This window comes from Falco cherrug, chromosome 1 (genome assembly GCF_023634085.1).
Source record: "Falco cherrug isolate bFalChe1 chromosome 1, bFalChe1.pri, whole genome shotgun sequence".
NCBI classification, from domain to species: domain Eukaryota; kingdom Metazoa; phylum Chordata; class Aves; order Falconiformes; family Falconidae; genus Falco; species Falco cherrug.
In genome coordinates, this window is record NC_073697.1 from 27,487,188 (window position 1) to 27,514,626 (window position 27,439).

The 27,439-nt window shown below is 38.8% G+C and overlaps 1 protein-coding gene across 5 annotated transcripts; it reads left to right on the forward strand.

The window, feature by feature from the left end:
* TMEM156 (transmembrane protein 156) lies at positions 1-27,261 on the forward strand. 5 transcript variants are annotated; one of them, XM_055700689.1, is made up of 8 exons: positions 22-134; positions 1,719-1,778; positions 4,607-4,888; positions 6,435-6,686; positions 8,744-8,851; positions 11,987-12,091; positions 17,351-17,455; positions 25,905-27,261. In XM_055700689.1, exons 3-8 carry the CDS (start codon positions 4,630-4,632, stop codon positions 25,922-25,924), a joined length of 849 nt encoding a protein of 282 aa, XP_055556664.1. In that variant the 5' UTR covers positions 22-134; positions 1,719-1,778; positions 4,607-4,629; the 3' UTR covers positions 25,925-27,261. The 5 variants fall into 5 exon arrangements, with proteins under 5 accessions (XP_027655610.2, XP_055556663.1, XP_055556665.1 ...); XM_027799809.2 differs by lacking the exon at positions 1,719-1,778 and having other exon boundaries at positions 1-134; XM_055700691.1 differs by lacking the exon at positions 1,719-1,778 and having other exon boundaries at positions 4-134; positions 4,758-4,871.
* The last annotated feature ends 178 nt before the right edge of the window (positions 27,262-27,439 follow it).

Below are 27,439 nucleotides of genomic sequence, written 5' to 3' on the forward strand. Positions count from 1 at the left end.
ACCACCACTACGCTAATAGAAGTGCTTCAGTGACATGTGCTTGCTTTTAAGAAAATCAGAAGTCTTCAAATTAGTACTAGGAATAATTACCATGTTTATTTTATGTTTACCTGAATTTTTCAAGATCCATGAAGGTAGGTAATCAGCTTTTAAGATAGCTTTTTATTTATTCTGGTCTGATTGCAACTGAAAAGTTGCCATCTGCTTTCCTAAAAGCAATGATTAGGATGCTGTATTCATACGGACTTTGCAAAGCATGTACATATTTTTTTTTGCTAGATTTTTAGCCAACAGCATTAACTGTATGTTGTAATTCAAAAGGAGTTTGTCATGCATGTACATACACTGCAAAATTTTTGGTGACTATTTCCACGCAACTGTTACAGTCTCCATTGTGAAGAGAGTAGTTAAAGTGACTATGTTCTTTTACAGCATGTATTCATGTCTTATAAATTAACTTTTTTCAGGTTTCTATGCTTAAATGCTTATAAAACTTTGTACAGTTACTGTCTGGTATGAGATGCTATCTGTGGAAGAGATATGCAGTGGTAACATAAGATAAGAAAAAGTAGAGCACAGTAGGTATAATTGAGCGAAGCAGCTCTTTTAATATAAATTCCAAGTGCATCTTGGTGACCCTAAAGGTCGATACTGGATTTAGGATAAATGCAAAATATGTCTGTGTAAGTAATGCATTCACTGCTTTCTTTAAACTCTATAAATAAATTAATATTAAAATAGTTTCGTCACTTCCATTCCTAAGTAAGCTTTTGAATAGATAAATATTATAATAAAAGGCATCCCTCTGACAAATGCTGCGTGTTCCCAAGCATCATGAAATAAATTCGTTATGAAGCATAATTTTCTGAAAAAAGACTTAATATAAAAATATATCCAGATCAGGGTACTTATATTTACATTTCTGTTTTCATTAACCACAAAGAATAAGCATGACAGTAACTAGAGCATAATTTATAGATTTTTATGGTTTATAAACAAAATTTATAAGCTGTCATAAGTTTTGAATATCATAATATTGATGAGTCAGTTTAAGGTATTGGAATAATTAATATTTTACCTCCATGCAGAAGTAATCAAAGTATTTTCTAGCACAGACTATGCAAACAATGACACAACTATTACCAGAAGAAAACATTGGCCTTACTGTTAATTGCATTTTTCCATGGTAACTTTTCTAGAATGCTCTTATTGGAGACACTTTATGCTGCAATAGTATCACCACTGCGATTCTGATATCTGCGTATGACCTTATTCACAAAGTGTCTAAAATAAGATTATGAAGTGTAGAATACAGTACAGAATTATATTTGGAAAATTACAATCATTGTCATATTTTGGATGTTCTAAAAACTATATGACTATATAACAGACTATGACAATGTCTGAAGTACATGAGAAAGTAAATATGTTCAACTATTTATTTTGAAAATTTCAAGGAATTTGGGTGTCTGATTAATTGAAAACTTTCTGTCGGAAACCAGTTTTGTTTCAGATTTTGTGGCAAACCAAAAATGTACAGGATTTGCTGTAGATGTTTCAAATTGGTGGTTACCCCATCAGACTTCACCACACAGAGTTGTTGTTGGAAATCTTTGAGATGTGGAGGTCACCGTATCTTCCTTCCTCTGCAAGTGGGTCTAAATGAGTGGGAGAGACCTAATTCCACAGGCTTTTCTAAGATCATGTTAAGATTGTAGGTACTTCAGGTTTTTAATATAAGCTCTGAGATGGCAGGCAAGCAAAGTATACAGATAGAGGTAAGTGAAACTTGAATGTTGTATCCCAGGGGAAGTTTCAGCATTTATTTCTATTCCAGAGAGGGAATAAAAATGGAATTTTCTCATTGAACAGAAATTTAGGGGGAAATCAATTTGCAAAAAAACCCTTTAAAAAGCCTTTAAAAACTTATCAAAACCATGCAGTTCAGCATTCCAAAAGTGAAAAGTCTCCTTTACATTTCTGAAGCAGCCCACTTGTTTGGTCGTAGCATCATTGAACCTTTAAACTACATTGCTTTAGAGCAAGAGGATGTCACTTTAGAGCAAGAGGACGTTATTTTGGAGCCTGTTGCTCTCAATCCCAGTCCTGTTCTCTGGGTCCAGCTACTGGATAGAGTCCATCTCCTTTAGTCTTATCAGTGGTGTGTTCCCCAGTTTGTACTGTAGGCCTTGTATCTGTACAATATTATGTGACAACTGTAATTTCCATAAGGAAGTGATTAAAAAATGCAACTTCATATACTGCTGAATTGATTCAAAACAGAATACCACAGATCAAATGAAAAAAAGTCAAGCCAATCCAAAATGAAACATTTATTATTTTCTTAGAGGGAAGCAAGTTTTTTACAAATTCAGATCTTCCCTGTGAGTAATTTTGTTTTAATGGAATTGGATTTTCTATGGAAAAACCCTGTAACTAGAGGCTTAAGAAAAGAATGTCGTAATCACAGAAATTCCCAACATTAAGCATGTGGGTTACAGATCTTTGAATATAAAGCGGTTTCCTAGAGGTACTTTGCATGGTTTCATCTCAGTGATTCTTTTAACACTTCAGGCCATCTGCATTCAGATTTCACAAAACCCTTCCACATTTCTAGTGACGTTTACATTTGGGAGGGTCCCTCCCAGTCCTGCAGTAAGGAGCAAGCCTCTTGTGGGTTAGGCTCTCTGTCTGCCGTGTAATCCATTGGGAAAGTCTAGTCTTTTTGCAGCCCTGCTTACAGTGTTCAGCAATACGTATCCCTCCCTAGAAAGTCCACAGTCCTGTGAGTTGGAAGAAAATAAAGTTTACTGATGCTAGATCATAATTTGATCGGTTTTCTCTGCAGAGATCTTTCAAGAGGATGGTAAAGTGCCCTTCCTAAGGGGACAGCATTCAAACTTTTTCCACTCAGATAACATGCCTTTTACTTATCTACAGCATGGCTCACAGACAGCTCTGGAGCCTGTTTAGCGGTGTGTGAAGTCCAAAACCGACTTCACAGTGCTGGATGTAGACTGCCCTGTAGTTAAGCAGATTCCCTAGTCTGCGTACAAATTTCTTGGTGAAAGGGGTACGGTGCAGAATTACTATTAGTTGACCTTGAAAGCTGTAGAAATGGTTTTAGACTGGTTGCTCAGATGCACACACACCTTGCCATGAGAGCAAACATTCACTTCCTGCTCCTGGCTCATCTCCACAGAGAAACTCTGCACTGAATGATTCCTTCAGCACAAAGGATTTGACCTCAGGAGCCTGCTCCACTCCAGGTTGCGTGACTCAGATAGTAAGCATTTCAAGGGAAGTGTTTTGTCTTGCCTCAGGGAAAGATCAAGCCCAAATTTTGTCTGACTTTTTCCTTTTTGTATTAAAATGAATTATTTTCTTACCTGCATAAGATGTGTATTTTACATTTCAATTTATTATGTTTTATAAGGAGTTTATGACTCTCTGATGTAGGGTTCATAAAGCAAAGGTAATTGACTTTGGCATTGGATTTGGGATTTTATTTCTGTATCCTGTCTGAAATCCTTCACTGAACCATTTCTGAGGTCAGCCTGGTGCTGTGTGAGCACAGGTGGCCTATTGAAGCTGTCAGATTGCAGCTGAGCACTGGAGCAATTAAAGGCTATGTTTTTCTCTATATACATAAGGATTTAGGAACATATTACTCTGATTACTCATAATGGGACTTAGATGCAAAATTCCTCTTCATAAAGATGCAAGAGTACTACTAGAATTGGAAGTTCAGCTACAGAACTATAGGTTAGTGCTGCGTCAACTCCAGGAAGTGGTTATTTGTACTCATAAATACCTATTTCATGTTGGGGTCCCAGAAGTTTTTTATTCTTAAATATTTATTTTCATATTGAAAAAATAGTTCAAGGTTAACTCAAGTAGAAATGCACAATTTATACAATAAAGCCGTACTTTAATGTGGAAGACAGCTTAAATAACACTTATTAATAATTAATTTTATGCGGGTTTTGCTACTTGCCAGAATGGCATTTAACGTCCTCTAGATACAGTAATTCGACACTGAAATTTGGCTATGAATAGCAAAACCAATGGTCATAATTAAGACTGAATGTAAGAGGATGCGAAGGGTGTGGTTGAAGGATTCAGCAATGTTTCTGTGTGTTTTCACTGTGTGGTTTCAATGTCATTGGAAAAAAAGTTTTCATTCTGATTATAGCTATTTTATAAAGTAATTGCACCAGTGCGTTACAATGGCACAGTTCCAGGGCTAAGTTTCCCCTCCAAACGTGAGTGCTTTCATCTTCAAGTACCATCAGACTGGAGCAGCTTTGAAACTAGAATGTGACTAGCTGCCACCACAAATTCAAGCTAGTATTGCAAGAGATTTCAAACAGTTCAGCAATAGAATTCAGCATCTAGGCTGTGGGACAACTGTGCTTGCTTCCTCTCGCTTGATGCATTCAACGTGCTGCCATAACCCTCAAGAAATAAAGCAGGTTTCATTGTAAGGTGGTTAAAGGATCTGTGACATGATGCTTCCATGCATGTATTTGTCCGTGTGTCCTATATGACTGTCTTGCTGATACAGTACTCTTTTTTTCTTTCTTTTTTTTTTTTAATTTTACAGCTAACACTGTAATTGTGTCATGCATGGATACCTGTTCATCACATAACACCACTTTTCCACTTTGTACTTTTAACAATTCTTGCAAAAGAGCAGTGCAACATAGAAGAGAAAACCAGACTGTTTTACTGAAGGCCATTGTAAATCATTCCAGTTTCCATGATCTTCCATGTGTTTGCCAGTCCTCCAGGAGGGAACAGCAGTCCCATACTAAACACACCAACTGTGAATCCAAGAGAGATGCGAATGTTGATCATCAAGGATCAGGGTCAGTAGCTAGAAAAAGTAAGTAGGGGAAGAGAAATACATAATTTTGTAGTTAATTACAACATGAAATACATGTTTTTATTTGGTAGTTAAAAGGAAATGATAATATGCTGCTGGTTCTCTATGGTCTTTGCAAAATCTATGAACAATGGTTTTTTTAGCTTGCCTTTGAATGGCTAGAGAATGCAAGTTTTATGCCAGATTCTCAGTGGCATTCATGCCTGGCTGTCAGTGAAACCTATCAGTAGCAAAATGCTGACTTCTCTTCTTTGAAGATCTTGTATAAATTCATGGCAGGTGTGTGTGTGTCATTATCTTCAGGGGGCTTTGTATTGGCCTTGAAGGAGGGTGCTGTGAGAAAAGAATGCCTTATCCAGCAGCCACCTGGAGTATTTTTGTTGCAAATTTGACCTCTGCCATCTGGCTTTTATCAATGCTCTTAGATCCCCATCTTCATTCTTTTAATCTTGCTAAATTTTCTAAAATTTCATTTATTTTTAAAGAGTGGGGGTTTTTTATTATTTTATTCTATTTTTTTAAAGAGTTGTAATTTCTGATCAGTTTTCATGCTGAATTTGCTTTTAAACGTCATTGTGGAACTCTACATGTAGGTTGCTGATACTATATGAAGATATATATATTGTTGTGAGCAACCTAAAGAACTAATTCAAAGATGGCAACTATTCAGGTGACAGCTATACAAGAAATAACCATTTTTGTGCTTGTAGTCTACAATACCCAGAACAGTGTAGTATCAGAAATGGCTTTGCACGTTTCATAGAATGCAGTGCTGAATAAGAGCTGGCAGAGCAATACAGAGAAGAGTTCAGCAACATTCACATCTTTTCAGAGCAGTAGCAGCATATTCCTTCTGTGCTGTATACACTTGCAAAGTATCTGGAAAGTTTTGGGGAAGAAGATGCCTCTGAATTTTGGTTTTCTAACGTTGTCAGCAACGGGGGCAACAGGCCAAGTCCTGAATACAAGAAATGCAGTTGTTTTCCAAATGCCTGATTTTCTTATTATAAAATAGCTGTCTTAACAAGTATGGAAAATAACAAAAAAGAAATGTGGACAAAGTCTGTTCTCAGTTACACCTGTATACCTTTAACAATTTTGACAATGTCTCATCCACCTATGTTTTTTGTTAACGTTGTGCAAGTCTCACAGCTTGTGTGCTTTAAAGTGAAACAAGAACCTTCTGCAACTGGTAACAGACTAGATCATATCTCTATCATATGACTTTCTCAGTTTTTATTTTTTTCACAGCCTGATTTTTTTTGTTACCTTTGACAACAGACAACAAAACAATGAAAAACTGAAAAGCTCTGAAGCTGGTAGTAAAGCAGAAAAGGGGCTATAGCTTGCAGGGAAAATATATTTTGTATAGATAACCAATACATTACAGATCTGTTCAGAATAACTTTACATAGTATGCTTTTGTACATTTTATCATAGTAATGTAAAAGCCTACTGTATGTTTTTGCAAATGAGACAGAGAACTTGTTTTCTCTGTCTGCTGCACATTATGTAACAGTTTTGTTGTAATTTCTATTTCCAAAAGCAAAAGGCTTACTTGAAGTGAAAAGAGAAGATGTTATTTATTCTTATAAATATTTTAATTTCACTACGGTTTCTGAGAAAGAAGAAGTAGAGCATAATACTTACTACCTGCTGGAAATGCACATCAACAATTCTGTAGTTGGAGGAAGAAATGCAGCTGAAGAACACCTAAATCATTCCTGTCTACTGGCCATGATGGAAGACCAAAATGACTGTATAAATATTTCACTGCAGCTGAAGTCCTATGTAGAATGTAAGTTACAAAGGAGAGTCGGAATGGAAATCAAACCAGCAACGATATCAATCTTACAAAAAAATCTCCAGTAGGTAGTTCTTTGCTTTCAGCAACAATTTGGAAGTATTTAAGTATGTCACAAGAAAAGACTACAATTTTGATCATCCATTAGTAAAAGACCATCTTTAGTAGGTAACTGACAGTTTTTATAGTGATTTGAAACAGGTTTAGCTGTGGCTGTTTTTCCCTGGAAGCAACACAGCAAAGTAGGTGTCTGTATATTTTTTTGCTTAGTGGTGACAGACTCACAAATTGCATGCATGACAAAACCAGGGATTACTTTTTTCTTCTCCCCTCCCTGATAATGGCATAACCCTGTTGTCTTGGAGGCAAATTAAAAAAATCCCGTTAACTTCAGCGGCAGAAGAACCAGGAGATAGGTTTGACTTTTCTTAATGTTGTACTGCAATATCCTACTATGCAGCCTTACTACAGTACACTTAAAAGAGAAATCTTTAGCTGAACTAGGCTTAGTTTTCCCAGAGGACAGCCTGTCAGCTTTTTAAATTTGTCTTTGTGCTGCAGGAGTGTTTTGGCTGATTGCCTGACTATGATCCGGGCTTCCAGCCTGTCTATGTGCAATGTTTGCCATCTGGGAGTTGCTGAATTACTAAATTCATTTAGTTTTGTATGGCAAATGCATTTTATGCTGTACCTTTTCGGGGGGGGGTGGCGGTGGGGAAGTGTTTTGGAGTTGGCTAAACCTATGTTAAAGAAGTCTAGGTAAAATCCTAGAGAAGAGAGGGCAGTTACGGTGTTTTTATTTAAAATAAGTAGGTCTAGCTATGAGTGGAGTATAGTTTGTAACTTGCCCTGCCAACTTGTGTCAAAACTATGAGGTAACCACCCTTTGCTAATGGTGATTTACTGGGGAAGTAGTTGTCTCAAATTAACAACGCATCTTTTTTCTATTTACCTCAAAGCAAAGCTGACGAGGTGCTCAGGGCCTTTACTAAGCAAGGTTGATATACAAGTCATTACAAGTCACTGCAAGATGGGGTAGAGTACTCTGTCTGAAAGGAGCCTGAATGACTGTACTAAAGAAATTTTAGTTCTGAATTAGGAGACATGAGCTGCGCTTACCTCACAGAGCCATGGGGTTATTGGCAGTTACCTCGTGACTTCTCAGTGGAGAAGACGCACAAGGGAAGTGAGTTGATGTAGGTCTAATTATACCGTTCTAAGCCAAGGAAAGGAAAACAGTGGTTTGGCTATAGTCTGTAATTTGATTTTATATTAGCCATAGAAACGTAGTTGTTTTTTAAAATAGTTATTTGACAATGCTAAGCTATGCATTAACATGCAGCTGCCAAAGAAGTTTGAAAGGTCTTTCAAATAATCAGGAAGGAAACTTTCCCACATCCTTTCTCTGTAGTATGTAGTCATGGCTTGTACTAGTTACTGAACTAATTCCCTGCAGAACGTGGGTGCATTTCTGCAGCAGCTGTTGTCCAAAAGAGCAGCCTACCTCCTACACCCAGTCCCTCCCTGATTCTCACCCAAGGCAGCTTTAGTTAAAAGAACTTCCCAGAGGGGTCCTGTTGGTGGCATTTCTTCAAATTTTGGTAAGAAAATTTCTATATGTAGAATCTTACTTTCCACCATATATGAAGATAGACCAGGAGGTTGAGAATGCCAGTACAGGCTAGTGTTGGACAGTGGACCAATTCCTCCTGTGCTCCATCCATTAAATATAAACATTGATCTTTGAAACATTTTCTTCCTGGACTTCTTCCTTTGTTTATACAAACAGGAAAAATTTTCATTCACTTAGCTATGTAGAACTATTTCAGACATGGAGACATAGATACAGGTGAAAGTAAAGATAAATTATAGATAGGAAACTTTGTTTCAAACAACAAAGAAGGCTGAAAGAACAAGGCATAATCTCTTTTGTTTAAAATTTTTATCTGGGGGGATAGGCATGGTCCAAAAACCTACCAAGATCAAATGTTCTGCTTTTCTCTGTCAGTGGTTTCCTGCTTCATTTTATCTCTTCTCCATTTTATGGACAGATCCAATGTGTATGGCGAAGATCATTTGGCTGACTATGATTGCAATAGTTTTTGTGTTTACTATTTCAATTGTCATCTACAAAATAGTCCAAGAAAATGAACAAAACTGTAAGTAACAAAAAGTTAATCTGCATGAATTTAAATTTCTATGCAATGAAAAATCTATTAATTTACAATAACAAAGCTGTTGATTATTAATGTAGCTCAGACACCAGTATTTTATTTGTAACATGATAAAAGCTTCTTATACAGGAACTGAAATACTCATGTGATTGATACTATCACCTCTCACCTCTGAATTGTGGATGCAAATCCAAACTTGTTGACAGTTAATGAAATGTGGGGGTTTTAACAGGTGCTTGGTGGCCTGTGATCCTTAGTGGTATGAACTTCTAGTTTCAGACTGATTCCAGTAGATAAAAAGCAATTACGGTTGAACCTTGTTGAAGGTCTTAAGCATAAATGCCAATGACCAGTGTCAGCAGATTGAAATACCCTCTCCTTCCTGAAGATGATTCATCTAGGTCATGGTCAAGAAAAATTACACAATAGCTACGAAGAGATATACACTCAGCTATCTGTCCTAAAAACTTGTTACCTAAATTCGGCGGTGGTGTAATCCCATACAGGTCAGCCAACCTGTGCCTTCTTAACCCCAGAGCTGAATAAAGCCCAGATAATATTTCTTCTCTTTGCTGTTATTTCAGCAAAAAGAATACTGCTGTGATTTCTGAATCAGCCCTATTGGCTATTCCAAGTGATTAAAACTTTGCTATGAAAGAACCTGCCCTTAGTTCAGAGACTGGAATGATTGTTTCTACAGAATACCTTCACCAGCCAAGACGGGCTCATCCTATGCAATTCACTTGGGATACAGGCTGAAATCAGATTTACAGTATTTCTTCTAGCGAGATACAGTGAAGAAGGTGAAAATAAAAGATTACTCTGAGCTTGAGACTTTTGAGCAATCGAGACGAAGTCCTCTGCACAGGAACAATGCAGAGAATAGACCACTTGTCAGCTGCTGGTCCTTGTTTTCAATCCCAAGTCAGAGGCAGCTGGTATAGGGAGCACACTCCCTTTCATCAGCATGGAAAGGTACTCTTAACTTAACCTGTTACCTGGGATAATAGCTCTTAGATGCTTTTCAGAGCAATTTCCTGAGACTCTGCCGGTGTCAGCCCTGAGCGGACAGAACATGCCTCCAGATAACCAGCATTTAGTTGCTATTACCAGGCAGATATCCATTCACCTTGTAGTCCAGAGCTGCCAAATGGAGACCTTGGTCACAGGGGTAATAAAAAAATCATAAGCCATATCCATTCCCCTGATCGTCCTTACTGTATCCACAGGCAGTTTTGTAGTGAAGGAGCAATAGGAGTCACGCTTTAATCATAACTGAACAGAAGGCAGAAGAGTACCCACACACAAAATACTTCTCTGATTTTTTTGCATAATGTAAATGTTTTATGTGTATAGTTTTAAATGAATGAGCGAAATAGTTGCTTAAAATGGCAAATCTGTGCTCCCTTGCCAGTGATTAAAGAAACTCCTTACCAGATTATCTTTGTTAAAATAAATGTTCTTTTACTTATTGCCAGAACGAAATTCTGAGACCTATTTTATGTATGTAAAAATCCCACAAAATGTAAGTTAGGGCTTTATAAGTGGGCTATTAAATGCTCTAAGTTAAAGGACTTTTATTTGTAATTTGAAAGCTACCTATAAATGCCATGAGTATGATTTTCTGTGCTTTGAGTCATAATATCCTATTTTTAATGCAGAACTGTTAGCAGTGATGGTTAATGATTTACTGCCTTTATTCTTTAACATCAGCTTTCTATTAAATGCAGGTTTTTCAGAATTGTCATGGACACAAGCAGCAAGGAAAAATGCCCTTTTGATGCTTCTAATTACTGAGTTGCTTCTAGAATACATTTTCTGTTAAGTTTATAACATGTAACATCATAAACATCAGTATGTTACCAATAAAAAGACAAGCACATAAAAATCAGATTTAAGGGTTGCATTCCTTACATGTATATGTTATGGTACCACCTTTAATTGCAAGTCTGTATACTGCTTTTTTCAGAGGTGCCCAAAGAACACAGCAGAATATTACTATGTGCCTAAAACAGCTGCTAAGAATTTTTCCAGTCATAATTCAGTTAGTAGTTTTTCTCTTAATTTCTGAGCACCACTGAAAGCTGGTAAGAAATACAGAATTATTCATTTCCTCTTGAGACCTTGCAAGACATTCAGCTAGGCAGACTCTGATAGTCTCTGAAACATTAATTACTTTCCATGAGTGCATAAAACAAAATATCCAGATAAACTTCATAGCGCTTACAACCAATCCATGACAAAGGAGCTAAATTAGAAATTAGTCCTTTTGCCTTTTCCCTTCCACTTTTATCTTATGACTGCTTCCAGAGCTTCCTTTGATGTTAACTGTTACAGTGCATGCTTAGGGCTTCAGCGCATTACATCTCCACTAGCTATTCATAAGAAAATCATGACCTAAATAATACTAATTTAATTAATTTCCTACAGCTGAAGTTTTCTAGTGTTCTGAAAATAAAAAGATAAAAATAAGTTCTGTTATGTAGAATTGGAGCGAGGCTGTCATCAGAAGCTGGCTGAGCCCTGAACTGCTGTCACTGTAGAACAGGACTAACTAGAACAGCTACCCAGTCACCTGCGATAACCCCAGCAAGACCACAGTATTAAAAGAGCAGCAGAAGGGTGGAGAGACTGAGGAGTTTATGAGCTGGGTGCTGAGGAACAGTCAGAGGTGTTCAACCCAGCTGGGTCTTTCCAAGTGGTGTAGAGCTTGCTCTCCAACTGTGTTTCCAAAGATGAACATCCCACACTTGCAAAGAATCTGTCAGCTTCCTAGGATGCCAATACACTCCATCCTTGCTATTCCACTGGCAGCAGTGTGAGTCTGAACCTGTACTGGGACATGTACTTTTTTGATAACCTTCCAAAATTTGTTCAAGATACGCAGTGTAGAAAAGGGAGGGAATAATTTGAAAGGGGCAAACCTGAATGGAATTTCCAGAAAATTTAATTCAGAAAAATATAAAACATCTGGCCCTCGGCTTTCCTCATCACCTTATTTCAAAAACTTCCTGCTTTTTCATGGAAATTGTTCAACAGTTTAAGAATAAGGGTTTCCTTCTAATCGATGCTGTAATGTAATTCTATAGCTAAGGATAAAACACATTTTGTTTAAAACAGATTGTAAACACAGAGTAGCAGCAGCAGTTTCTACTATTCTAAGAAGAAAGAGTTTCGGATATGCAGGAAGAACCATATCTACTACTAAAATTCATCCTTTTCCTGGTAAGTAATATAAAAGTGAAACAAATACCTAACAAACCCTCGAGGCATGAAAAAGTCAAGAAAGACCTTTTAAGTCTTTCCTGTCAAGGGATGCTTCAGGTCTGTTTCAGAGTTACCTTGATCCTATGCAAATTTGATTTGGCTTATGTTATGGCAACATTTTTATATCATAAAGAAATAATTCTGACAATAAAACTATTAAGACTTACGTATGTCATGTGGGAATGCTTCTTCCAAAAGTGTTGGTGGTTTTTTACGTCCTCTTAATTTTTGGTCATGTTGTGTGCCACATTTGAGGTTTGGCAGCTGAATGCTTTGTGTGTGTATGGGAAGTATACAGACATGTACACACGTGTATGTATGCTCTGTGCGTTTGTGATTCCCCATAAAATGTGCTACCAAAGGATGGAATGACTGGCTGTAGCAGGACTCAAGAGAATGGCTCTGCTGACACTTTGTAGCCTGTTTCTAGGGGAAAATTCCCACAAAGTACAATTTTCTAGTTTCAGATAGGAATTAGAATGTGGTCTTCTGAGAGTGTAGGATGTTTAGCACAGATAAATTAAATGGCATGGCTAAGCGCAAAGTTTTGGTTCCAGAAATCATGATTTGGTAATAAATCCCTGTGTGAGGGGAAATTAGCAGCTGTACCTCTGAGTGTTACTAGTGCTGCTGGAAGAGGCATATGCTTTAATAAGTTCCATGGATTCTGGCTTCACGAAGGAAGCTCTATCTTTAAAAAGATTAACATGAACATATAGAATGGCAAACCAACCTGCCTCCAAAACAAGAATAAATACAAAGCCAGCAAATCAAAAAATGGTTTAAAATTTATCTAGGCTTGGGTACTTGGCTGTTTGTCTTGTTAGTTCTTCAAGAGTAAGAAGAGACTTGATAATTTTTCTCTACAACTCAGTAACTCATGGCATTTCAATTTTACCTAGAAAAGAGTGAATAGCTCCTTGTCTGTCTGAACTCTCCTGTGAGTACAATTTATGATCCTTGCTTTTAAAGCACTGGCTACCTCTAAGATATATTTATGAGCTCATTATTTTCATCCTGCAGGAAAGGAATTATCTTTCTGACATCTTTTGTCTTGAGTAGCTTTACTAATACCATACCTATTTTATCACCGTGCTTCACAATGCGTTCTTAGTGTTGTATATCCAAAGGCATTTTTAATGATGGAGTTTTATGGAAAGTCAGATCTAGTTAACTAGAGAATAGGAATCTTTTACTGGTCTGTCATTCTTACTTCTATGTGCCTGCTACTTCAATCTATCCTGCCACTTCAATCTGTCCATTTAACTCGGAAAGCTGCTTAGTTGTATGAACTGCTATAATGGGTTTTATTTTAATATGAAATTCCTTGATTTTACACATGATAATTCCAATCAATCCAGTCATTTTCCCAATTTATACCAATAAAATTTAAAGTGGAATCAGGATCATATGAAAAGAGTTTATTCTTCCCACAGTTGCTAAGCTTAAAATTGACTACTGTGATAATGGCTATAAATAGCTATAGATGAGTTCCTTGACAGCCCTTGATAATTTTTTCACTGTCATTAGTGCATAGCTTGGAATCTTGAAAGAAAACATTAAGATCCACTGAAGACAATACAACCACCCTAGAAACATCATAATGAGGCTAAATAACTATGTATCTGGGAGGATGTGACGGTATTATCATATAGATTAAAAGATGTATAGGTACTACTAGAAGGTTATTCAAAGTTCAGAAAGGATAAGGGAAGAAAAAGAAGGAAACCTATACTCTGAGAATGAGAATAATTTCCTAGGTAGGCTAAGGAAATGACTATCTTACTATCACTGTGGTCCTACAAAAAGGTAATTTACAGCCATGGATGGTAGTTTTGTGCAACTGTCAGTGGCTCTGTGTCCATGAATCATTACCATTATGTCTGGTGGCCAGAGGAAAGAAGGAAAAATGTATAGCGTGTTCTCTAGAGTAAGATTAAAGTTACAGCCTTCCAAATTCATGGTACTATAAAGGATTAAGCACATATAGTGATGATAGGGGAGCTTTAAAGCATTCCGGTCGTAAATGTCGACTAAACATTGTGCTGTTAAGCCAAAAAAAGATTGCACAGGAGCATGGGCTGACAGAGCACATCTTCCAGACTTTGGATCTGGTCCTGCCTTTGTGTTTATGTAAAACAGACCCTTGAATGGTATGAATTGACAAAACCTACAAAACCCAGTTGCCCTTAAATGCAGCCACAAGAGAAGGGAAAGAGTACAGGGTGCTTTTTCTTCAGTGCAAAAAGTAAGTATTAAGTGGCTGATCTGTGCTTCCAGACATAAAGCACTTTTGTATCAAAGAGGACTTGATAGTAGTAGCACATGGAAAACAATCCATAGAAGAAAAGTCAGTTCCTCGCTTTGTGTTCATGACAGAGAATCTTAGGGAGAGTCCCATGTAAGAGACTTTTATTGCAAGAATTTCTTTATGGAGCTTTCTCAGATTTAAGACTCAGTAGAAGAGGTTTGGGAACAATTTAATAAACTAATAATAGCAATTAGAAGGACTAGACAGTATTCAGCACAGTGTTTTCAAAGAACCCTGACAGAAACTGCTCAACTGTCCCGTGCAGCTTACTGCTTAAATCAGCTTCAGAGGAAGGGAAGGCAGTTACACTTACTCTGCTGTTACAGTTTTTCCATAGCCTGCTTCCCCTAAACCACTTTAGTACCTTTTCCACTGCTAGTAACTGGTTAAGTATAGCTATTCTCATAATAGCTGTATCCTAAAAAAAAATAAGCCTGGGGACACGGCACAGAATTACCTGTTGGGAGCAGGCCAGTGTGTGTGAACTGTATGTTACATTATTAAAAAAAAAAAAGTTGTACAGGAAACAGATTGCATAAATCAGGGTGTTTAATACCTAGACTGAATCTGTCTAGCAGGGTCTTTTCATATGGGAAGTTTTGTTTGTATAGTTATATGGGTTATACTTAAGTGTGAATTTATATTACTAGAAGTCTACCGCTATAAATTCCCATTTAGACCTTCTTTTCCTAGCATAAGAATTACATTCCTTGTTTATTTTTATTCTATTTTGAAAGTAGCATGAGATCTATTGGAAAGAAAGGCCTGCTCTCGTTCCTATGCTAGAACGGGACTGTGCAGACAGGGAATCGTATTGTTAATATAATCATGTTATTACTCGACAGCCTGTGAGGGCAACCTTAGTTCAAACAATGCCGTGTTCTACATTGCTCAGACAGTACAATTCTCTCATTTTCGGTGATATTCCATTGGCTCACAGTCACAGTTTGGTTCATTACATTTTAGGATACAAACACAGGATACACTTGTCTGGCTCACAGCAAAGTCAGTTCTGATGGATGGTAATTTTATAACTCATCCTGAAAGAAGGACATTGCAGGATCATGGGGACAACCAGGACTCAGCGAGTTTGGCCTGCAGTTGTTTTCTGGACTGTTTAGGCTTTGTGACATTTGTGGCATTTGATATAAGCGGGCTTGACAACTGTAATTTGCACATAAGAAACAAGAAGACAAATTTCCTCTCAGTTATTTGAATTCCTGTATTGTTTTCTGTGCTATCCAATTAAAATAATAGTTCCTCTCCTACAGGATTAGAGGAAATAGGTGAAATTCTGCCATTTCTCTGATGTATTGCTACAGCTTCAAGTTAGTTGACAGGTTGGAAATAGAATCAAACGCTGGCTCTGTAGTGTCAGGGCTGGCATCCCAGTGAATTCAGACTCACTCCTCCTTGTATTCTGCAATACATTTTCTTTTTAGCAAAGGGGAAAAGCATGAGACATCTTCTACAGCAGCAAATAGATGCAAAGCCAAGAAAGAAGAAGTTTGATTAATCTGGGCCAAGTGAAGCATCACCTATTTGATTCTGATCCTTCTCAATTCCTGACACAGCTGAATAGCTGTCTTTTCCTCTGCAACTTCGATGAATAATGCTGGGGAAAGCAAAGCTTGTCATAGTTTTTAATATTTGACACAGACCTACATGTTTGAGATGCAACATTTTCAGAGAAAAAAACGAAGCCTTATTGCCACTTTGGGGCTTTTTTATTTTTCAGATGGGAGGATAAAACCTATAGGATGCAGGTAATTATAGGGAGCTTTTTGTAGCCCCTGTATGCTTTCCATAGAGCATTGATGCACAAGAGGCCTTTTCTCTGCTCAGTTTGCACGCATGCAGAACAGTGTTACACACGGGCTCCAGGGGGAATGTCAGTCTACATTCCTGTTCTTTCCAGGTTCATCCTGAGGGTGAAACAAGATCCATTGCTATTCTTAAAACTACCACCGTTTCATTTTAACTTTGCTTTTCATATTCAGTTGCTTAGTTACCAAGATCCAACTCTACTCTTTTAGTTGCATTTGTGAAGAGAGAAGCCCAAATGATACAGCTCAATACAAGCAGCACAGTTCATCTTCTTGTTATGAACTCAGTAGAAACCCATTTGTAGGCTTACAGAAGTTATGGATGGTCAGGGACAGGATGGACCTGGAGTTGAAATATCTGTGTTCTACAGTAGTTCTTTGAAAAGCATTAGGTCAACAACTCTGTGTTCATTTGCCTGAGCGTGCTATTTCTGCATTTCTTTATCTGTATCCCAGCAAGACAGCCCATCAGCATCTGTGTTGCCAGTGTGCTAAAGGCATCACCACACCCTTCCCTGCTTCTGAGGTGCATGCTGTCATTGGTAACAACTGGATGACACCCAGTAGCCCTCCCTGTGTGTATGACGTTTGCTGAGGCCACATCATGTGGTCCTGAGTGGCAGTCTGGGCTGCCCTTATGTGAAAATGAATCAAAAAGTTCATACTCTGAATTTCATTTGTTTCTGCTTAACTGGCCAGCTGTAGGCTTTTGCATTTGGTGAGACTCTGGTGCAATCCCAAATTTGCATGCTTTTATATTTTCACCACTAGTGAAATTTCCAAGAGCAATTTAGTTGCCTACCTTCAAGCTTCTTCCCAAGGAGACTTAGGATCAGCATGTTGTAGTCCCACAAGTCTCAAGAGGAATTAAATACAAGATATGGTTAGTACTTTCAGGAGTTCCTGACATGTACCTACATCTCTAGGCACTGAAATCCCACTGAAAAACTAGCTGTCCACCTATGCCTCCTGTTCAGACAGATCTCAATTGTTTTCAGACTTGCAGGTTCAATGTTTAACATTCTGCAGATACGTTTGCTGTTTAATAATATGGATAAAAATTATTTTAACTTTCAATAGTGAAAACCAGCAAACAGCAGATTCCACTTACTGCACAGACCACAGAGAAACTGCCCATAATTCCTGAACAAGAGCATTGTCACGTGGGTGCATCAACCATAGAAGGTAAGTATCTTACAACTCATTGTTCTCTTTTGCCTCATATTTTTAGAAATAATAGTATGCAATATCTGCTCAAAATAAATTACTACTTCTTCTAGTCAAATATATGAGATGACAAACTGGAAATTGTGTTTTTGTGAGAGCTAGGTAGCAGGGAAACAAAATCGATTTTCCATCTGCTACCAAGGGTCATCTATAAACATATGTGTTAGCCTTTTAAAGTCTGTGTGGCCCTGAAGGTCCCAGTGCAAATTCTGACACCATTTTTATGGTGTAGAATATTGTGTCTCAGACTTTAGCATTATGCTGACATTTGTTTCTGACATGGGCAGAGGAGAAAAGCAATGTGCGAATGATCTCTGAGGAAAATCACGTTTGAAATAGTTTGCTGATCAAATTCTCCAAACAACAGAAATTGATTGCTCTGTCGTTATTACTCCAGTCAGAAGGAATGACAAGAAGTTGATTTCAGCTTGGAACTAAAACTAAGTCTTCCACTTCTAACTTTCCTCAGCAATTGTTTCAGGAAGTCCGGATCTAAGGAAACAAGTCTGAAAAGAAATGTGCTGTAAGCTATACCTCTTCCTGGCAAGACTTGTAGAGCCTAGAAACAGAACAGATGCTACTTAAATAAGTAATACTGACTAATCTATCAATTGCATAGACAAGGTTATGGCTGCTTGCACAGATAGTACTATTTATGGTGAAATTTTTAGGTTAAAAGCTTAAGAAGGTCCTTCTTTACATCTCTTTAAATTGGATGGAGTTTTATTGGAAACTCAATATCATATCATGCTATTTTAATGTGTTAAAAAAATTTATGTACTGAAGAGCAGTTTGATTTTTGTGCTTCGTGTGGAACCATAAACAACTAAGTTGTGTGTTGAGAGTGGAGCTAAAGAAGAAATTTTGAACAGCATTGCTGACCAAAGATGAGGTACTTCCTTAATAAATTAATAATTGAGTTAGATTATTGTTTGGCTTTTGAGAGGGACTAGCCGGGTTACATGGCAGTTTATCACAGTAATTAAAAATACTGACCACTTTTCCAAGTGAATCTTATCTATAGATCTTACAAGGACTTCCAAAGATGAAAAGTTGTCATTACAGCTATTCTAAAATGAGGGCATCAGGAGGCAGGGAAAGGTAGCATGGCTTGGGAAGTTGGTGACACAGATGAGAGCAGTTCCTGGTAAGATCATCCGAGTTCAGCTGTTTGCCATGTGGACATCACGAGCCTCTGCTGAGCGAGTAGGCCCTTTCCCAGGGCCCCACCAGCCTTTCCACAGGGCAGCTGCTTCTCCTCTCCATGGACTCCTCCCGGCCACTTTAGTACCAGACTGTTTCTTTTTCTGATACCTGTTGAATATCTCTCAGGTAAACCTTTATCTTCCTATATCCCTGTCTGCCGCGTACCTGCCTACTTTAATTGCTTCACGAGAGAACATTTACTCTTGGGTTAAAAATAAGACTAACATTGTAGTAAGATGTGTCGCTAAGGGAGGGCTCGCTAGTATTCAGTGCCTTCATTTATACAGTAGTATGTCTGAATGATAGCATGCTTTGTCCTTCTGGGACATTGGGTTCACCAAAACTTATCTTTTAGAGGCAGGAAACAACATTCATGGCCCATTCCCGTGCAAATTTAACACCTGTGTTCCTAGAGGTGGGAGTAACCATTAGAATTGACCTGCTAGCACTCCTTTCGCTTTCGTTATGTTGTGTTACACATTGAAGGACAGAAAGAAGAGATGGAACAACTCTGCAGATCTTTGCTCTGTAAGGCCATATATGAGATCCAGGACACTTTGGGATGAAGTTATCCCTTTCCTTAATCTCTCTGTCGGTGACTTAAAGAAAAAGATTAGGTATCTTGAGAAACCCCAGTGCCTTGCTGCAGCGCTGTGCTGTAGGAGCAGGCTTGCTTCCCAGGTCATAGCACAGTCTTCCTGTCAGGACTGCCGGCAGCGAGGGGAAAACTGGATGTCATACATGGGATTAATGACAAATACATGGAATTGTGATCTTACCTGACGTTGTGTGGAAAGATTATTCAATGAGTGGCTGGAGAGGCAGGAACTTAGATCTTGATCTTGCCTTTTTTTGCAGTTTTGGATAACGTTTCTGAAAGGAATACTGTCTCAAAGCTAAATACTCTGTCAAAACAATGAAAGCCCTTTCTGCTTTAGTTTTGCTTCGTTTCCTGCAAAGAAACACTTCCCCCTTCATCTGATAAGGTCAGATTCAATTCATTGCTGTTTGTGGGTGGCTCGGTGGCAATGCTGCAGTTACAGGAAAGCTGCCCAGCTACAAGTCCTTTCGGTTATTCAGGCTGCAGAAGGAGGCTGCGGGCTGCCTGTCTCATGGTGCTAGCGTTGTCTCTATGGGGCGTCTAGAATGCTACTAAAGACTAGTTTGCTCAGCAGGGAGGAGCTGGCTGCTTTAGAAGTGCTGCACATGAACAGCCGAGTACTGAGAAACACCAAGATGATTAAGTTCAAGAACAGACAATTGCAGACTACATCAACTTGATAAAACCTGTTTTTTCTTGAGGAGGTGGGGTGGAGGCAAGAAGTATGTACCAGGAGCTTCTTGATCAAAGAGCATCATCTTTGTATTACCCTACCAGCTGCTCCCCTGAAGCACAAGGATTTCAGACCACCAATACAAGAGCCTCAAGCAAGGAAGGGTTCTAGCCTGAGCTAGAAACCTAAGAGAGCTCCGCTGGGAATAGTGCTAACATCTGCCCTTCTCTGCTTCAAATGTAGCTTCAGCCCAGTTGGTAAGATTTACCTCAGTGTCTGCCCTGGATCAAACGGGCAAGACTGGGACGGGCAAACCGCTTTTGAGTTATGCTTTTCCTCACTTCCAGCTAGCGGAAGGTGCAGTCAGAGAGAGCGTTAACCACAGTACAGAGCATGTGTTTGATTTCTGTGTAGGCAGGCTAGCTATGCAGTAGGTGTGGTAGGTATAGTGGCTGCTGTGGGCATGCCAGGATCGCTTTTATCACCATCATTATTGCTCCTGAGCTGGAGAACCTGCTGATGGTCCCAGCAACGGCCCTTAACCCAACAATTGAAAGCTGAAAGGCCCAACAACATTGTTTTAACTTAGTAAATTCCTGTGGTTAAAAAGTCCAGATCGGACGGGAGAGCAAAGTGTAAAGCATGTTATTTGCTTGTTGCTCTAGCCTGCAACAGGGAAGTATTTATCTTACTAATAGGTAGAGAGATATCAATCAATGACATATTGCTACTTTCTGCTGAATTTTTCATTTGAAAATTGTCAAAAAAAAGACGTTTCTTTCTACAAATGTCTTTTTAATGTCTTTAATATTAAGACAATAGTTGATCATGAAATGTAAGTATATTGATAAACATTATGTGTATCATGTTTATCAATATACTTATATCCTCTGTGTGTGTCTATATATTTACCTCTGTGTGCATTTGTGTGTGTGCAGAGACACGCATGCACATGCTTCCTTACTTCCAGTTCATTGGTTACTATCACACTGACAGCTAATTCAGCTGATAAAAAATGCACTAACTTTTGCACTTGTAACTTTGCCAAAGGAAAATCTTTTCAGCATAGGTCACTTAATGTCTGTGTATTTTCACAGTAACTATTATTATTAATTTGACTGCTGAAGTTAAGAATCCTCCTCCGTTTCTGCCATCTTCCATTAAACTGCCATATTAGTAACTGTCCTGGAAAAAAATGAATGAGCCAAGTCTCTCAAGTGCTTTAAGACAGTCCCCTCTTTATATATGGCAAGTGTAGGTGGATTTCCTTAGTGCAGTCAAAAGGTGATAGTAATTACCTTAAATGTCAAGGGTGCTGTTTATTTGGATAGGAAGCATGAACACTATTTAGGGCAAATACTTGGGTTTGGAGGCAATGCTGTTCGGAGGACAGCATGCTAGAATAAGGCTCTGGAGACCCAACTTTTCTGTCTCTGCCAATAGTGCCTTGTTACTAATTTGCACTGTGGTAAGAACTGTTTATCCTCAGCTGAAACAGAGATTGTGTAGTGCTTTTAACTTACAAAGCACTACTTGCATAAACTGGTACTTTTAACTTTAAAAGCACTACTCATATCAACTATTATTTTTAGCAGTTCTGAAATGCAGTGGGATGTATATCTGCTTTTTTTATTTTATTTTTTTTTTAAAGTTCCAGGAGTGAATACCCTCTCCTGTGACAGATGAAAAGACAGAAACAAGAAGCTGGACTGATGGCAAGAAATCTGGGAGAGCAGATCAGAAGAATAAATAATTTATATATTGAAGTGAGGCAACTAGCTCCCTTTACTTAAAAAAATGCAGCATGTGAAGCTGTAAGAGGGCTAACATTTTTGAACGCACTTGATTCAATGGCTGCTCCCTAAAACAGTGGGGGCAGAGAATAAATGAAGTAAGAAATAAAAGTGAGCAAAAGTCAATTTGCCATGCCCATTAAAACACCCTGATATATGACGAACATCCTCTCTGAAGGTGGTGGAGTACACAGCAAGATGATTTTACTGATGGTTAGCCCTGAAATTGTTGTTTCATAGGGAAGGTTTTGGCTAAGCTTACCCTTGGAGGCTTAAGAAATCCTGTCCCAAGGTGTGACTTCTCTCTGTATCTGTCCTGCCCTTATGGCAGTCCCTCTTTCCCCAGCAGTGGGGCCACATGGAGTCTGGACAGACTGGCTGGCTTCTTCCACACCAGAAGAGTACTTCAGTCCTACAATGATCAGGGCAGAATAAGTGTCACGTGTGTACGGCATGAAAAGTAACGGTGACCCCTCTCCTGCAGTACTCGGGTGCTCTGCCTGCTCAAGGGGAAGTGGCCTTGTATTCTCCGAATCAAAAGGGGCAGTAATGGATCTCACGAACGACTAGGAATAGAACAGTGTTCTCTCTTACTTGGGGAAATCAGAGACAGATACAGATCTGACAGTTCCTGATGAAGAGCTGCCAATTTATGAGGAAAAAAAAGAAGGAAAACACAGTGTCTTAAAGCTAACTGTTGTGGACTTGTTTTGTTGGTAGAAAGGGTCCAGTATCATGCTCTGAGCTGTTGTTAGATCAAATTCACACAATCTACTCACTATTACCCCGAGCCCTTCTCTTACTGCATCAATCTCTTTGACAGTCAATGCCCCAAGGACAAGATGAAACAATCTTAGTGTCCTGCCTCCCATTAATTCTCTTAATAAAACTGGTGGACACGTCAAAGGCTGCACAAAAGCTAATGAGAGTTCCACATCAGCAATTGCCAACAATTTTTAGTACACTGCCTTTTGCCATCAGCACTTCCATCTCTTTGTAAAGAGCTTTGAGATCCTTGAATGTACAAGGTGCTTCACATATCTCTATTTCTTTCTGAGCAAGAGTGTAGCTGTATGGTTAGATAAGACAAGTTAGTCTCCCAGTGAATATAGAACTTGAGGCACAGCCTTATCATCCAGTGAAATGGATTATAAAACTGGAATGTAAGGTAGATGACAGGGATGACGCACAGGGGAAGTGTGTGTATGTCTAAAAAAGGTGAAAACCTCTTCCACAGAAATTGTAAAAGAGAAGTTGATGGGTCCCTTTCTTCTCTTACAATCTAAAAGCATGTGGACACAAAACCTCCCACGTTGGTACAAGAGATCATTAAGTAACTGAGTGTACGAGAGGCTGGTTCTTATCCAGCTACATCAGTAGTATCACCACTGCTGTCCATTTCTAAGGATACCCTCCCCTAGCAATTTAGAAATGTAGTTGTGCAAATTCCAATCCAATACCAGGAAAATTCAACGCAAGTCCACCCAGGGCTTTGGCTCAGGCCCCTGCTGCCTTGCTGAAGAGCTCTTTACATGCCATCATCGCAGAACTTAGTAGCACAAACAGAAATAGCCTAAAAATATTCTTTTCCCACTTTTCCTTATGTGATTGTGGCTTTACAGAAATGTTTTCACGTCACAGCACTCTCAAAACTAGCTGGCTGCAACAAGACTTTTTACCATCCCATACCAGGTTAACTTCAACAAGCAGCCAGCACGCCTTGCCCCAGCACAGCCACCAATTCCCCACAAGATTTCAACAGTTCATCTACCATCCATGCCGTTTCTTCATACTCTTCAGGCCAGTCCCTCTGGTTCTTACCCCTACTGCATCCTTCTCCTCATCTCTTCTGCCCCCAAGGCAGGTACTACTCCTCTCTGCTTCTTCCAGATCTCTCTCCATTGGCTGCTCCTCTTCCATACCCCTATGAGCTATTTAACCACTCCACAGAACCAGCCACAGCTGCACCTTGTCCACATCAGCCAGCCCACGCCCTGAAGCCAGCCCACAGCTGTATGTTAGCAATGTTAATTAACCCGGCTTCATGCCTCTACGTTTTCATATTTAGAAGAATCCCTCTCGTCTGTCTTTAAGTAAGACACCTACACAAACAACAGAAGATACAAATTACATAGGGAAAACAGTGAAACTCATAGTTCAAAATGTTCTAGCGAAGGCACATACCAAATGTACTCAGGAGCGAGAGAAAGATTACGCTTAAGCTGTTCTTATAAATCATTAATGTATTTCTAAAGATTATTTTAAATTGCTGTGATCTTTCCACTTAGCCTTTTGACACTTTTTCCAAAAAGCATCATTTCAGTGCTCAGAAGTGATATTATTGTGGGGAAAGTCACCATGAGATTGGGTGCGGTGCCGCTGACAGCAGGAGTTCCTGCTGGTAGTGACATACTGGGTTTGCCAGGTAGCCATTTTTGTAAGACATCGTTTTTTATGCTTTCACAAATTCCTGTAGGTAACTATGAAAAAGATTTATACCCATATGCAGCTTTAAATTGCTTTCAGGACTGTATGCAGTCACTCAATCACATATTTATTTTTTAAATATGAAAGATAATTCCTCCTCTGTTCCTGCTTCCATAACAGATTCAAGGCTTAAATCATGCATTAAAATTTAAACTCCTCTCAGGACGAAAGAGCTCATAGAATCGGATTGCTGAGCACATTCCAGGGTAGTTGGCACAATTACTGGGCTCTGCACACAATGCATGCCAGGGTGTGTTTCTCCGCAAAACAGACACTTAAGAGGTTTTTTTGAAGGGAAGCACTCTGCTTGCTCGCGGAACTGGACTGTAACGGGCACCGTGCAGGCTGTTTAAACCACTGTTCCATTAGCTGGCATCAATTTTTGATGCATTGTATCCTGCCTACACTTGTCATTTTCTAGCTCGCTTCAGCAGCTGTTGCCTCCAGTATGATTTCCCGGTCAAGGAACACTTCTTATCCCAGTCCTTATGATATAAAGGAAAAGGGAGACAGGTGTTATTACTGGACCTGCAGCTACATCAACTACCAGAGTGGGTGGGTGCATTGGGTACAGATGACAGGCTACATTTGCTTGTTCACTCAGCGTGAGAGTAAGAAGTACAGAAACCCTGTGCTCCCTGCCCTCAAGCCAGCACCGTGTAGTTCCCTAACAACTAAGATGAGCTTGATTGGGATCTGGGCATTTTCATATTTCAAGGTTCCTCACCACATGCTACTCTGGGAGCTGCAGTCCAAATTTCGAAAGTCCCATTGACAATTACTGAGGAGTATTTTTCACTTGGGAATGTGGAAAAAGCTGCTCATAGTTCATTATTTCCAAATTTGTCCTACTGTATATGAGTGTAGCACGGGAAATGTAGTTGGGCGCAGGTTTGTAAATTCTTCCCATCTAGCTGGTGGTTTGTATTGGTCTATTTTTATTTTTTCCCATTAGGATATTTCAGCTTATTTTGGGTCAGCTTCAGTTAGACCTTGTTAATACCCCAGATTCACTTCTGAACGCTCTGCTGCAGGTGGAGTAGTTCATGGGGAGATGCCCTGGAGCTGACACAGAGCAAGAGATTCTGGAGCGGAGGCAGACATCATACAGAACTCTTCTTGCCTCTTCTAGCCGCTGGGAGGGACAGAGAGAGGGAAGCCTGCTCTGTTATTTGAAGGAAAGAGATCAATCACCACCTGCCTCTGAAAGGCAGTTCCAGGCTGAACTCTGTGTAGATGGAGACGCTCTGCAGAAAGCCAGTTTGGGACACTTGAGGGACACTCTTACCGAAGCGTTCCAGCCAGGTGGATGTGGTTAATGTTCTCTAGGGCAGCTGTTGGCTCTGACCACTTACATTGCCCACCTTCCCTGAAGGTGAATGAGGTCTGGGGCGTCTCACTCAGGTTCCTGTACCATAGTCTCATGTGGTGGGTGCCTAAACCGTGATTCTGCTGGCAGGTATCATGCTTAGGTCTTTCACCCCAATCGGATGTATATAGTCCGTTTTGTCTGCCTCTTAGCTACAATGTTGTTTTCTTTTGAAATAAAGAGGGAAATTCATTACTGTGAAAGTCAAGAGAATGACATTTAAGATAAATCAGGAAAGACCTGATTAACCTCTTTTTTTCTGATGCTGTTTTCTTCAGTTGCAGATGTTGCCGTGTGAAGTATCATTACTGTTGGATGAAAGAAGACACATCATACACCACAGAAAGAAGCATCTCCATTTCCAGTTTGTGGAGCTATGTTATCCAGCCTTTTTTTCATGACAATGCAACTATGCATTTTAGTTGAGAAGCTTCGTTTTATCCATCACCCTAATTATTTGGTATTAGGAAAATACTAATGATGGACAAACATACTTTGCTGTAGAAAACAACTTCAGTAGGAGAGTATAGATTTTACATCTATTTTCAGTTCATTTGGGATTTATACTTAATCATATGGTTGTGAGATAATGCTTGCAACAATTTCATCTTCTATCAGAGAAGAAATTTCTTTTATATTCTCCATCAGACAAGGAAGTCTGTTTAAAGATAGAAATTATCCTCTGCTTCCTTGAAATAAGCAGTTTTCAGCCTATTTTAATATTCTAGGTGAGTAAGATTCCTAAAAGATACAATTTCTGGTTGTTGAGGCAGGTGACCAGAGAATCGTAAATGGAGAGAATCCTGCAGTACATTTTAATTTCTGCAGTAAACCTGGAAGACCTTAATAAATTCTGCAACATCTTAGTGGATAAAGAAAAAAATGTGGAAAAATAGTAATTTGGCTTCAAACCACAGAATCGTTATTATTGTTTTTTAATAACTCATTAAGATGCCAAATGGGGATTGTACTTTTTGAAAAATTGCATTTCTATCTTTTGCACTACTTTAGGTCATTAGTATTCAGTCTCATTATCTCCTGCAACTTTTCCTTACTTTCCATTTATTACTGCTCCTCTGAGTGTAATGGAGCAGTTTGGGCTGAGCAGGGTCCCAAAATCATTTGGTGCTAACACATTATTTGTGTGTACAATTTAACCATCAATTACTAGGCAGAAACTGAAATTGCAGAGCCAGGTCTTCAAACTCCCTTGTGCTAAATCCATCAGGATGAGCAGATTGTAAACTGCCCATTGCAAATATGATATGCAGCAATTTAGCATCGTGTTAATACTTCATAACCTCTATACCTTACATTTTATATAGCTTTTCCCTCCTGAAGCTTTTCGAAATTGCTTCTTCAGTCATTATACTGCACCAAGCAGCTCAGATTTAATAGGAATAGTTGTGAATATCAGCTTCTGAATGATTTGAGGCCATATGGAATTTTTTATATTTAGTTGGATAAGTCTGAAGCATTTGTTTCTATTGTTTGTTACCATCTTATAAAAAAATCAGAGAAAAATACTGTCTTGATTTAGGAGCTTTTGAGCCTTTATTGCTTATCTATGGTAATAACTTAAAGTTTTTCAGAAATGGATTTTTTAATACAGTCTATAAAACAAAACTATCACAATTGGTTTCTGGTTGTTTTTCTTTCTTCTTACTATAGAACAACGACTTACAGATGAAGAGGCATATCTATCTCAAATCGCTGTAGGCCATTTTAATCCGTGTTTAAATGCTTCAAATGATGGCACTATCTATCACTCCTCCCCTTCAGTAATCCAGAGATCTCGTTGATAGGGACAGCC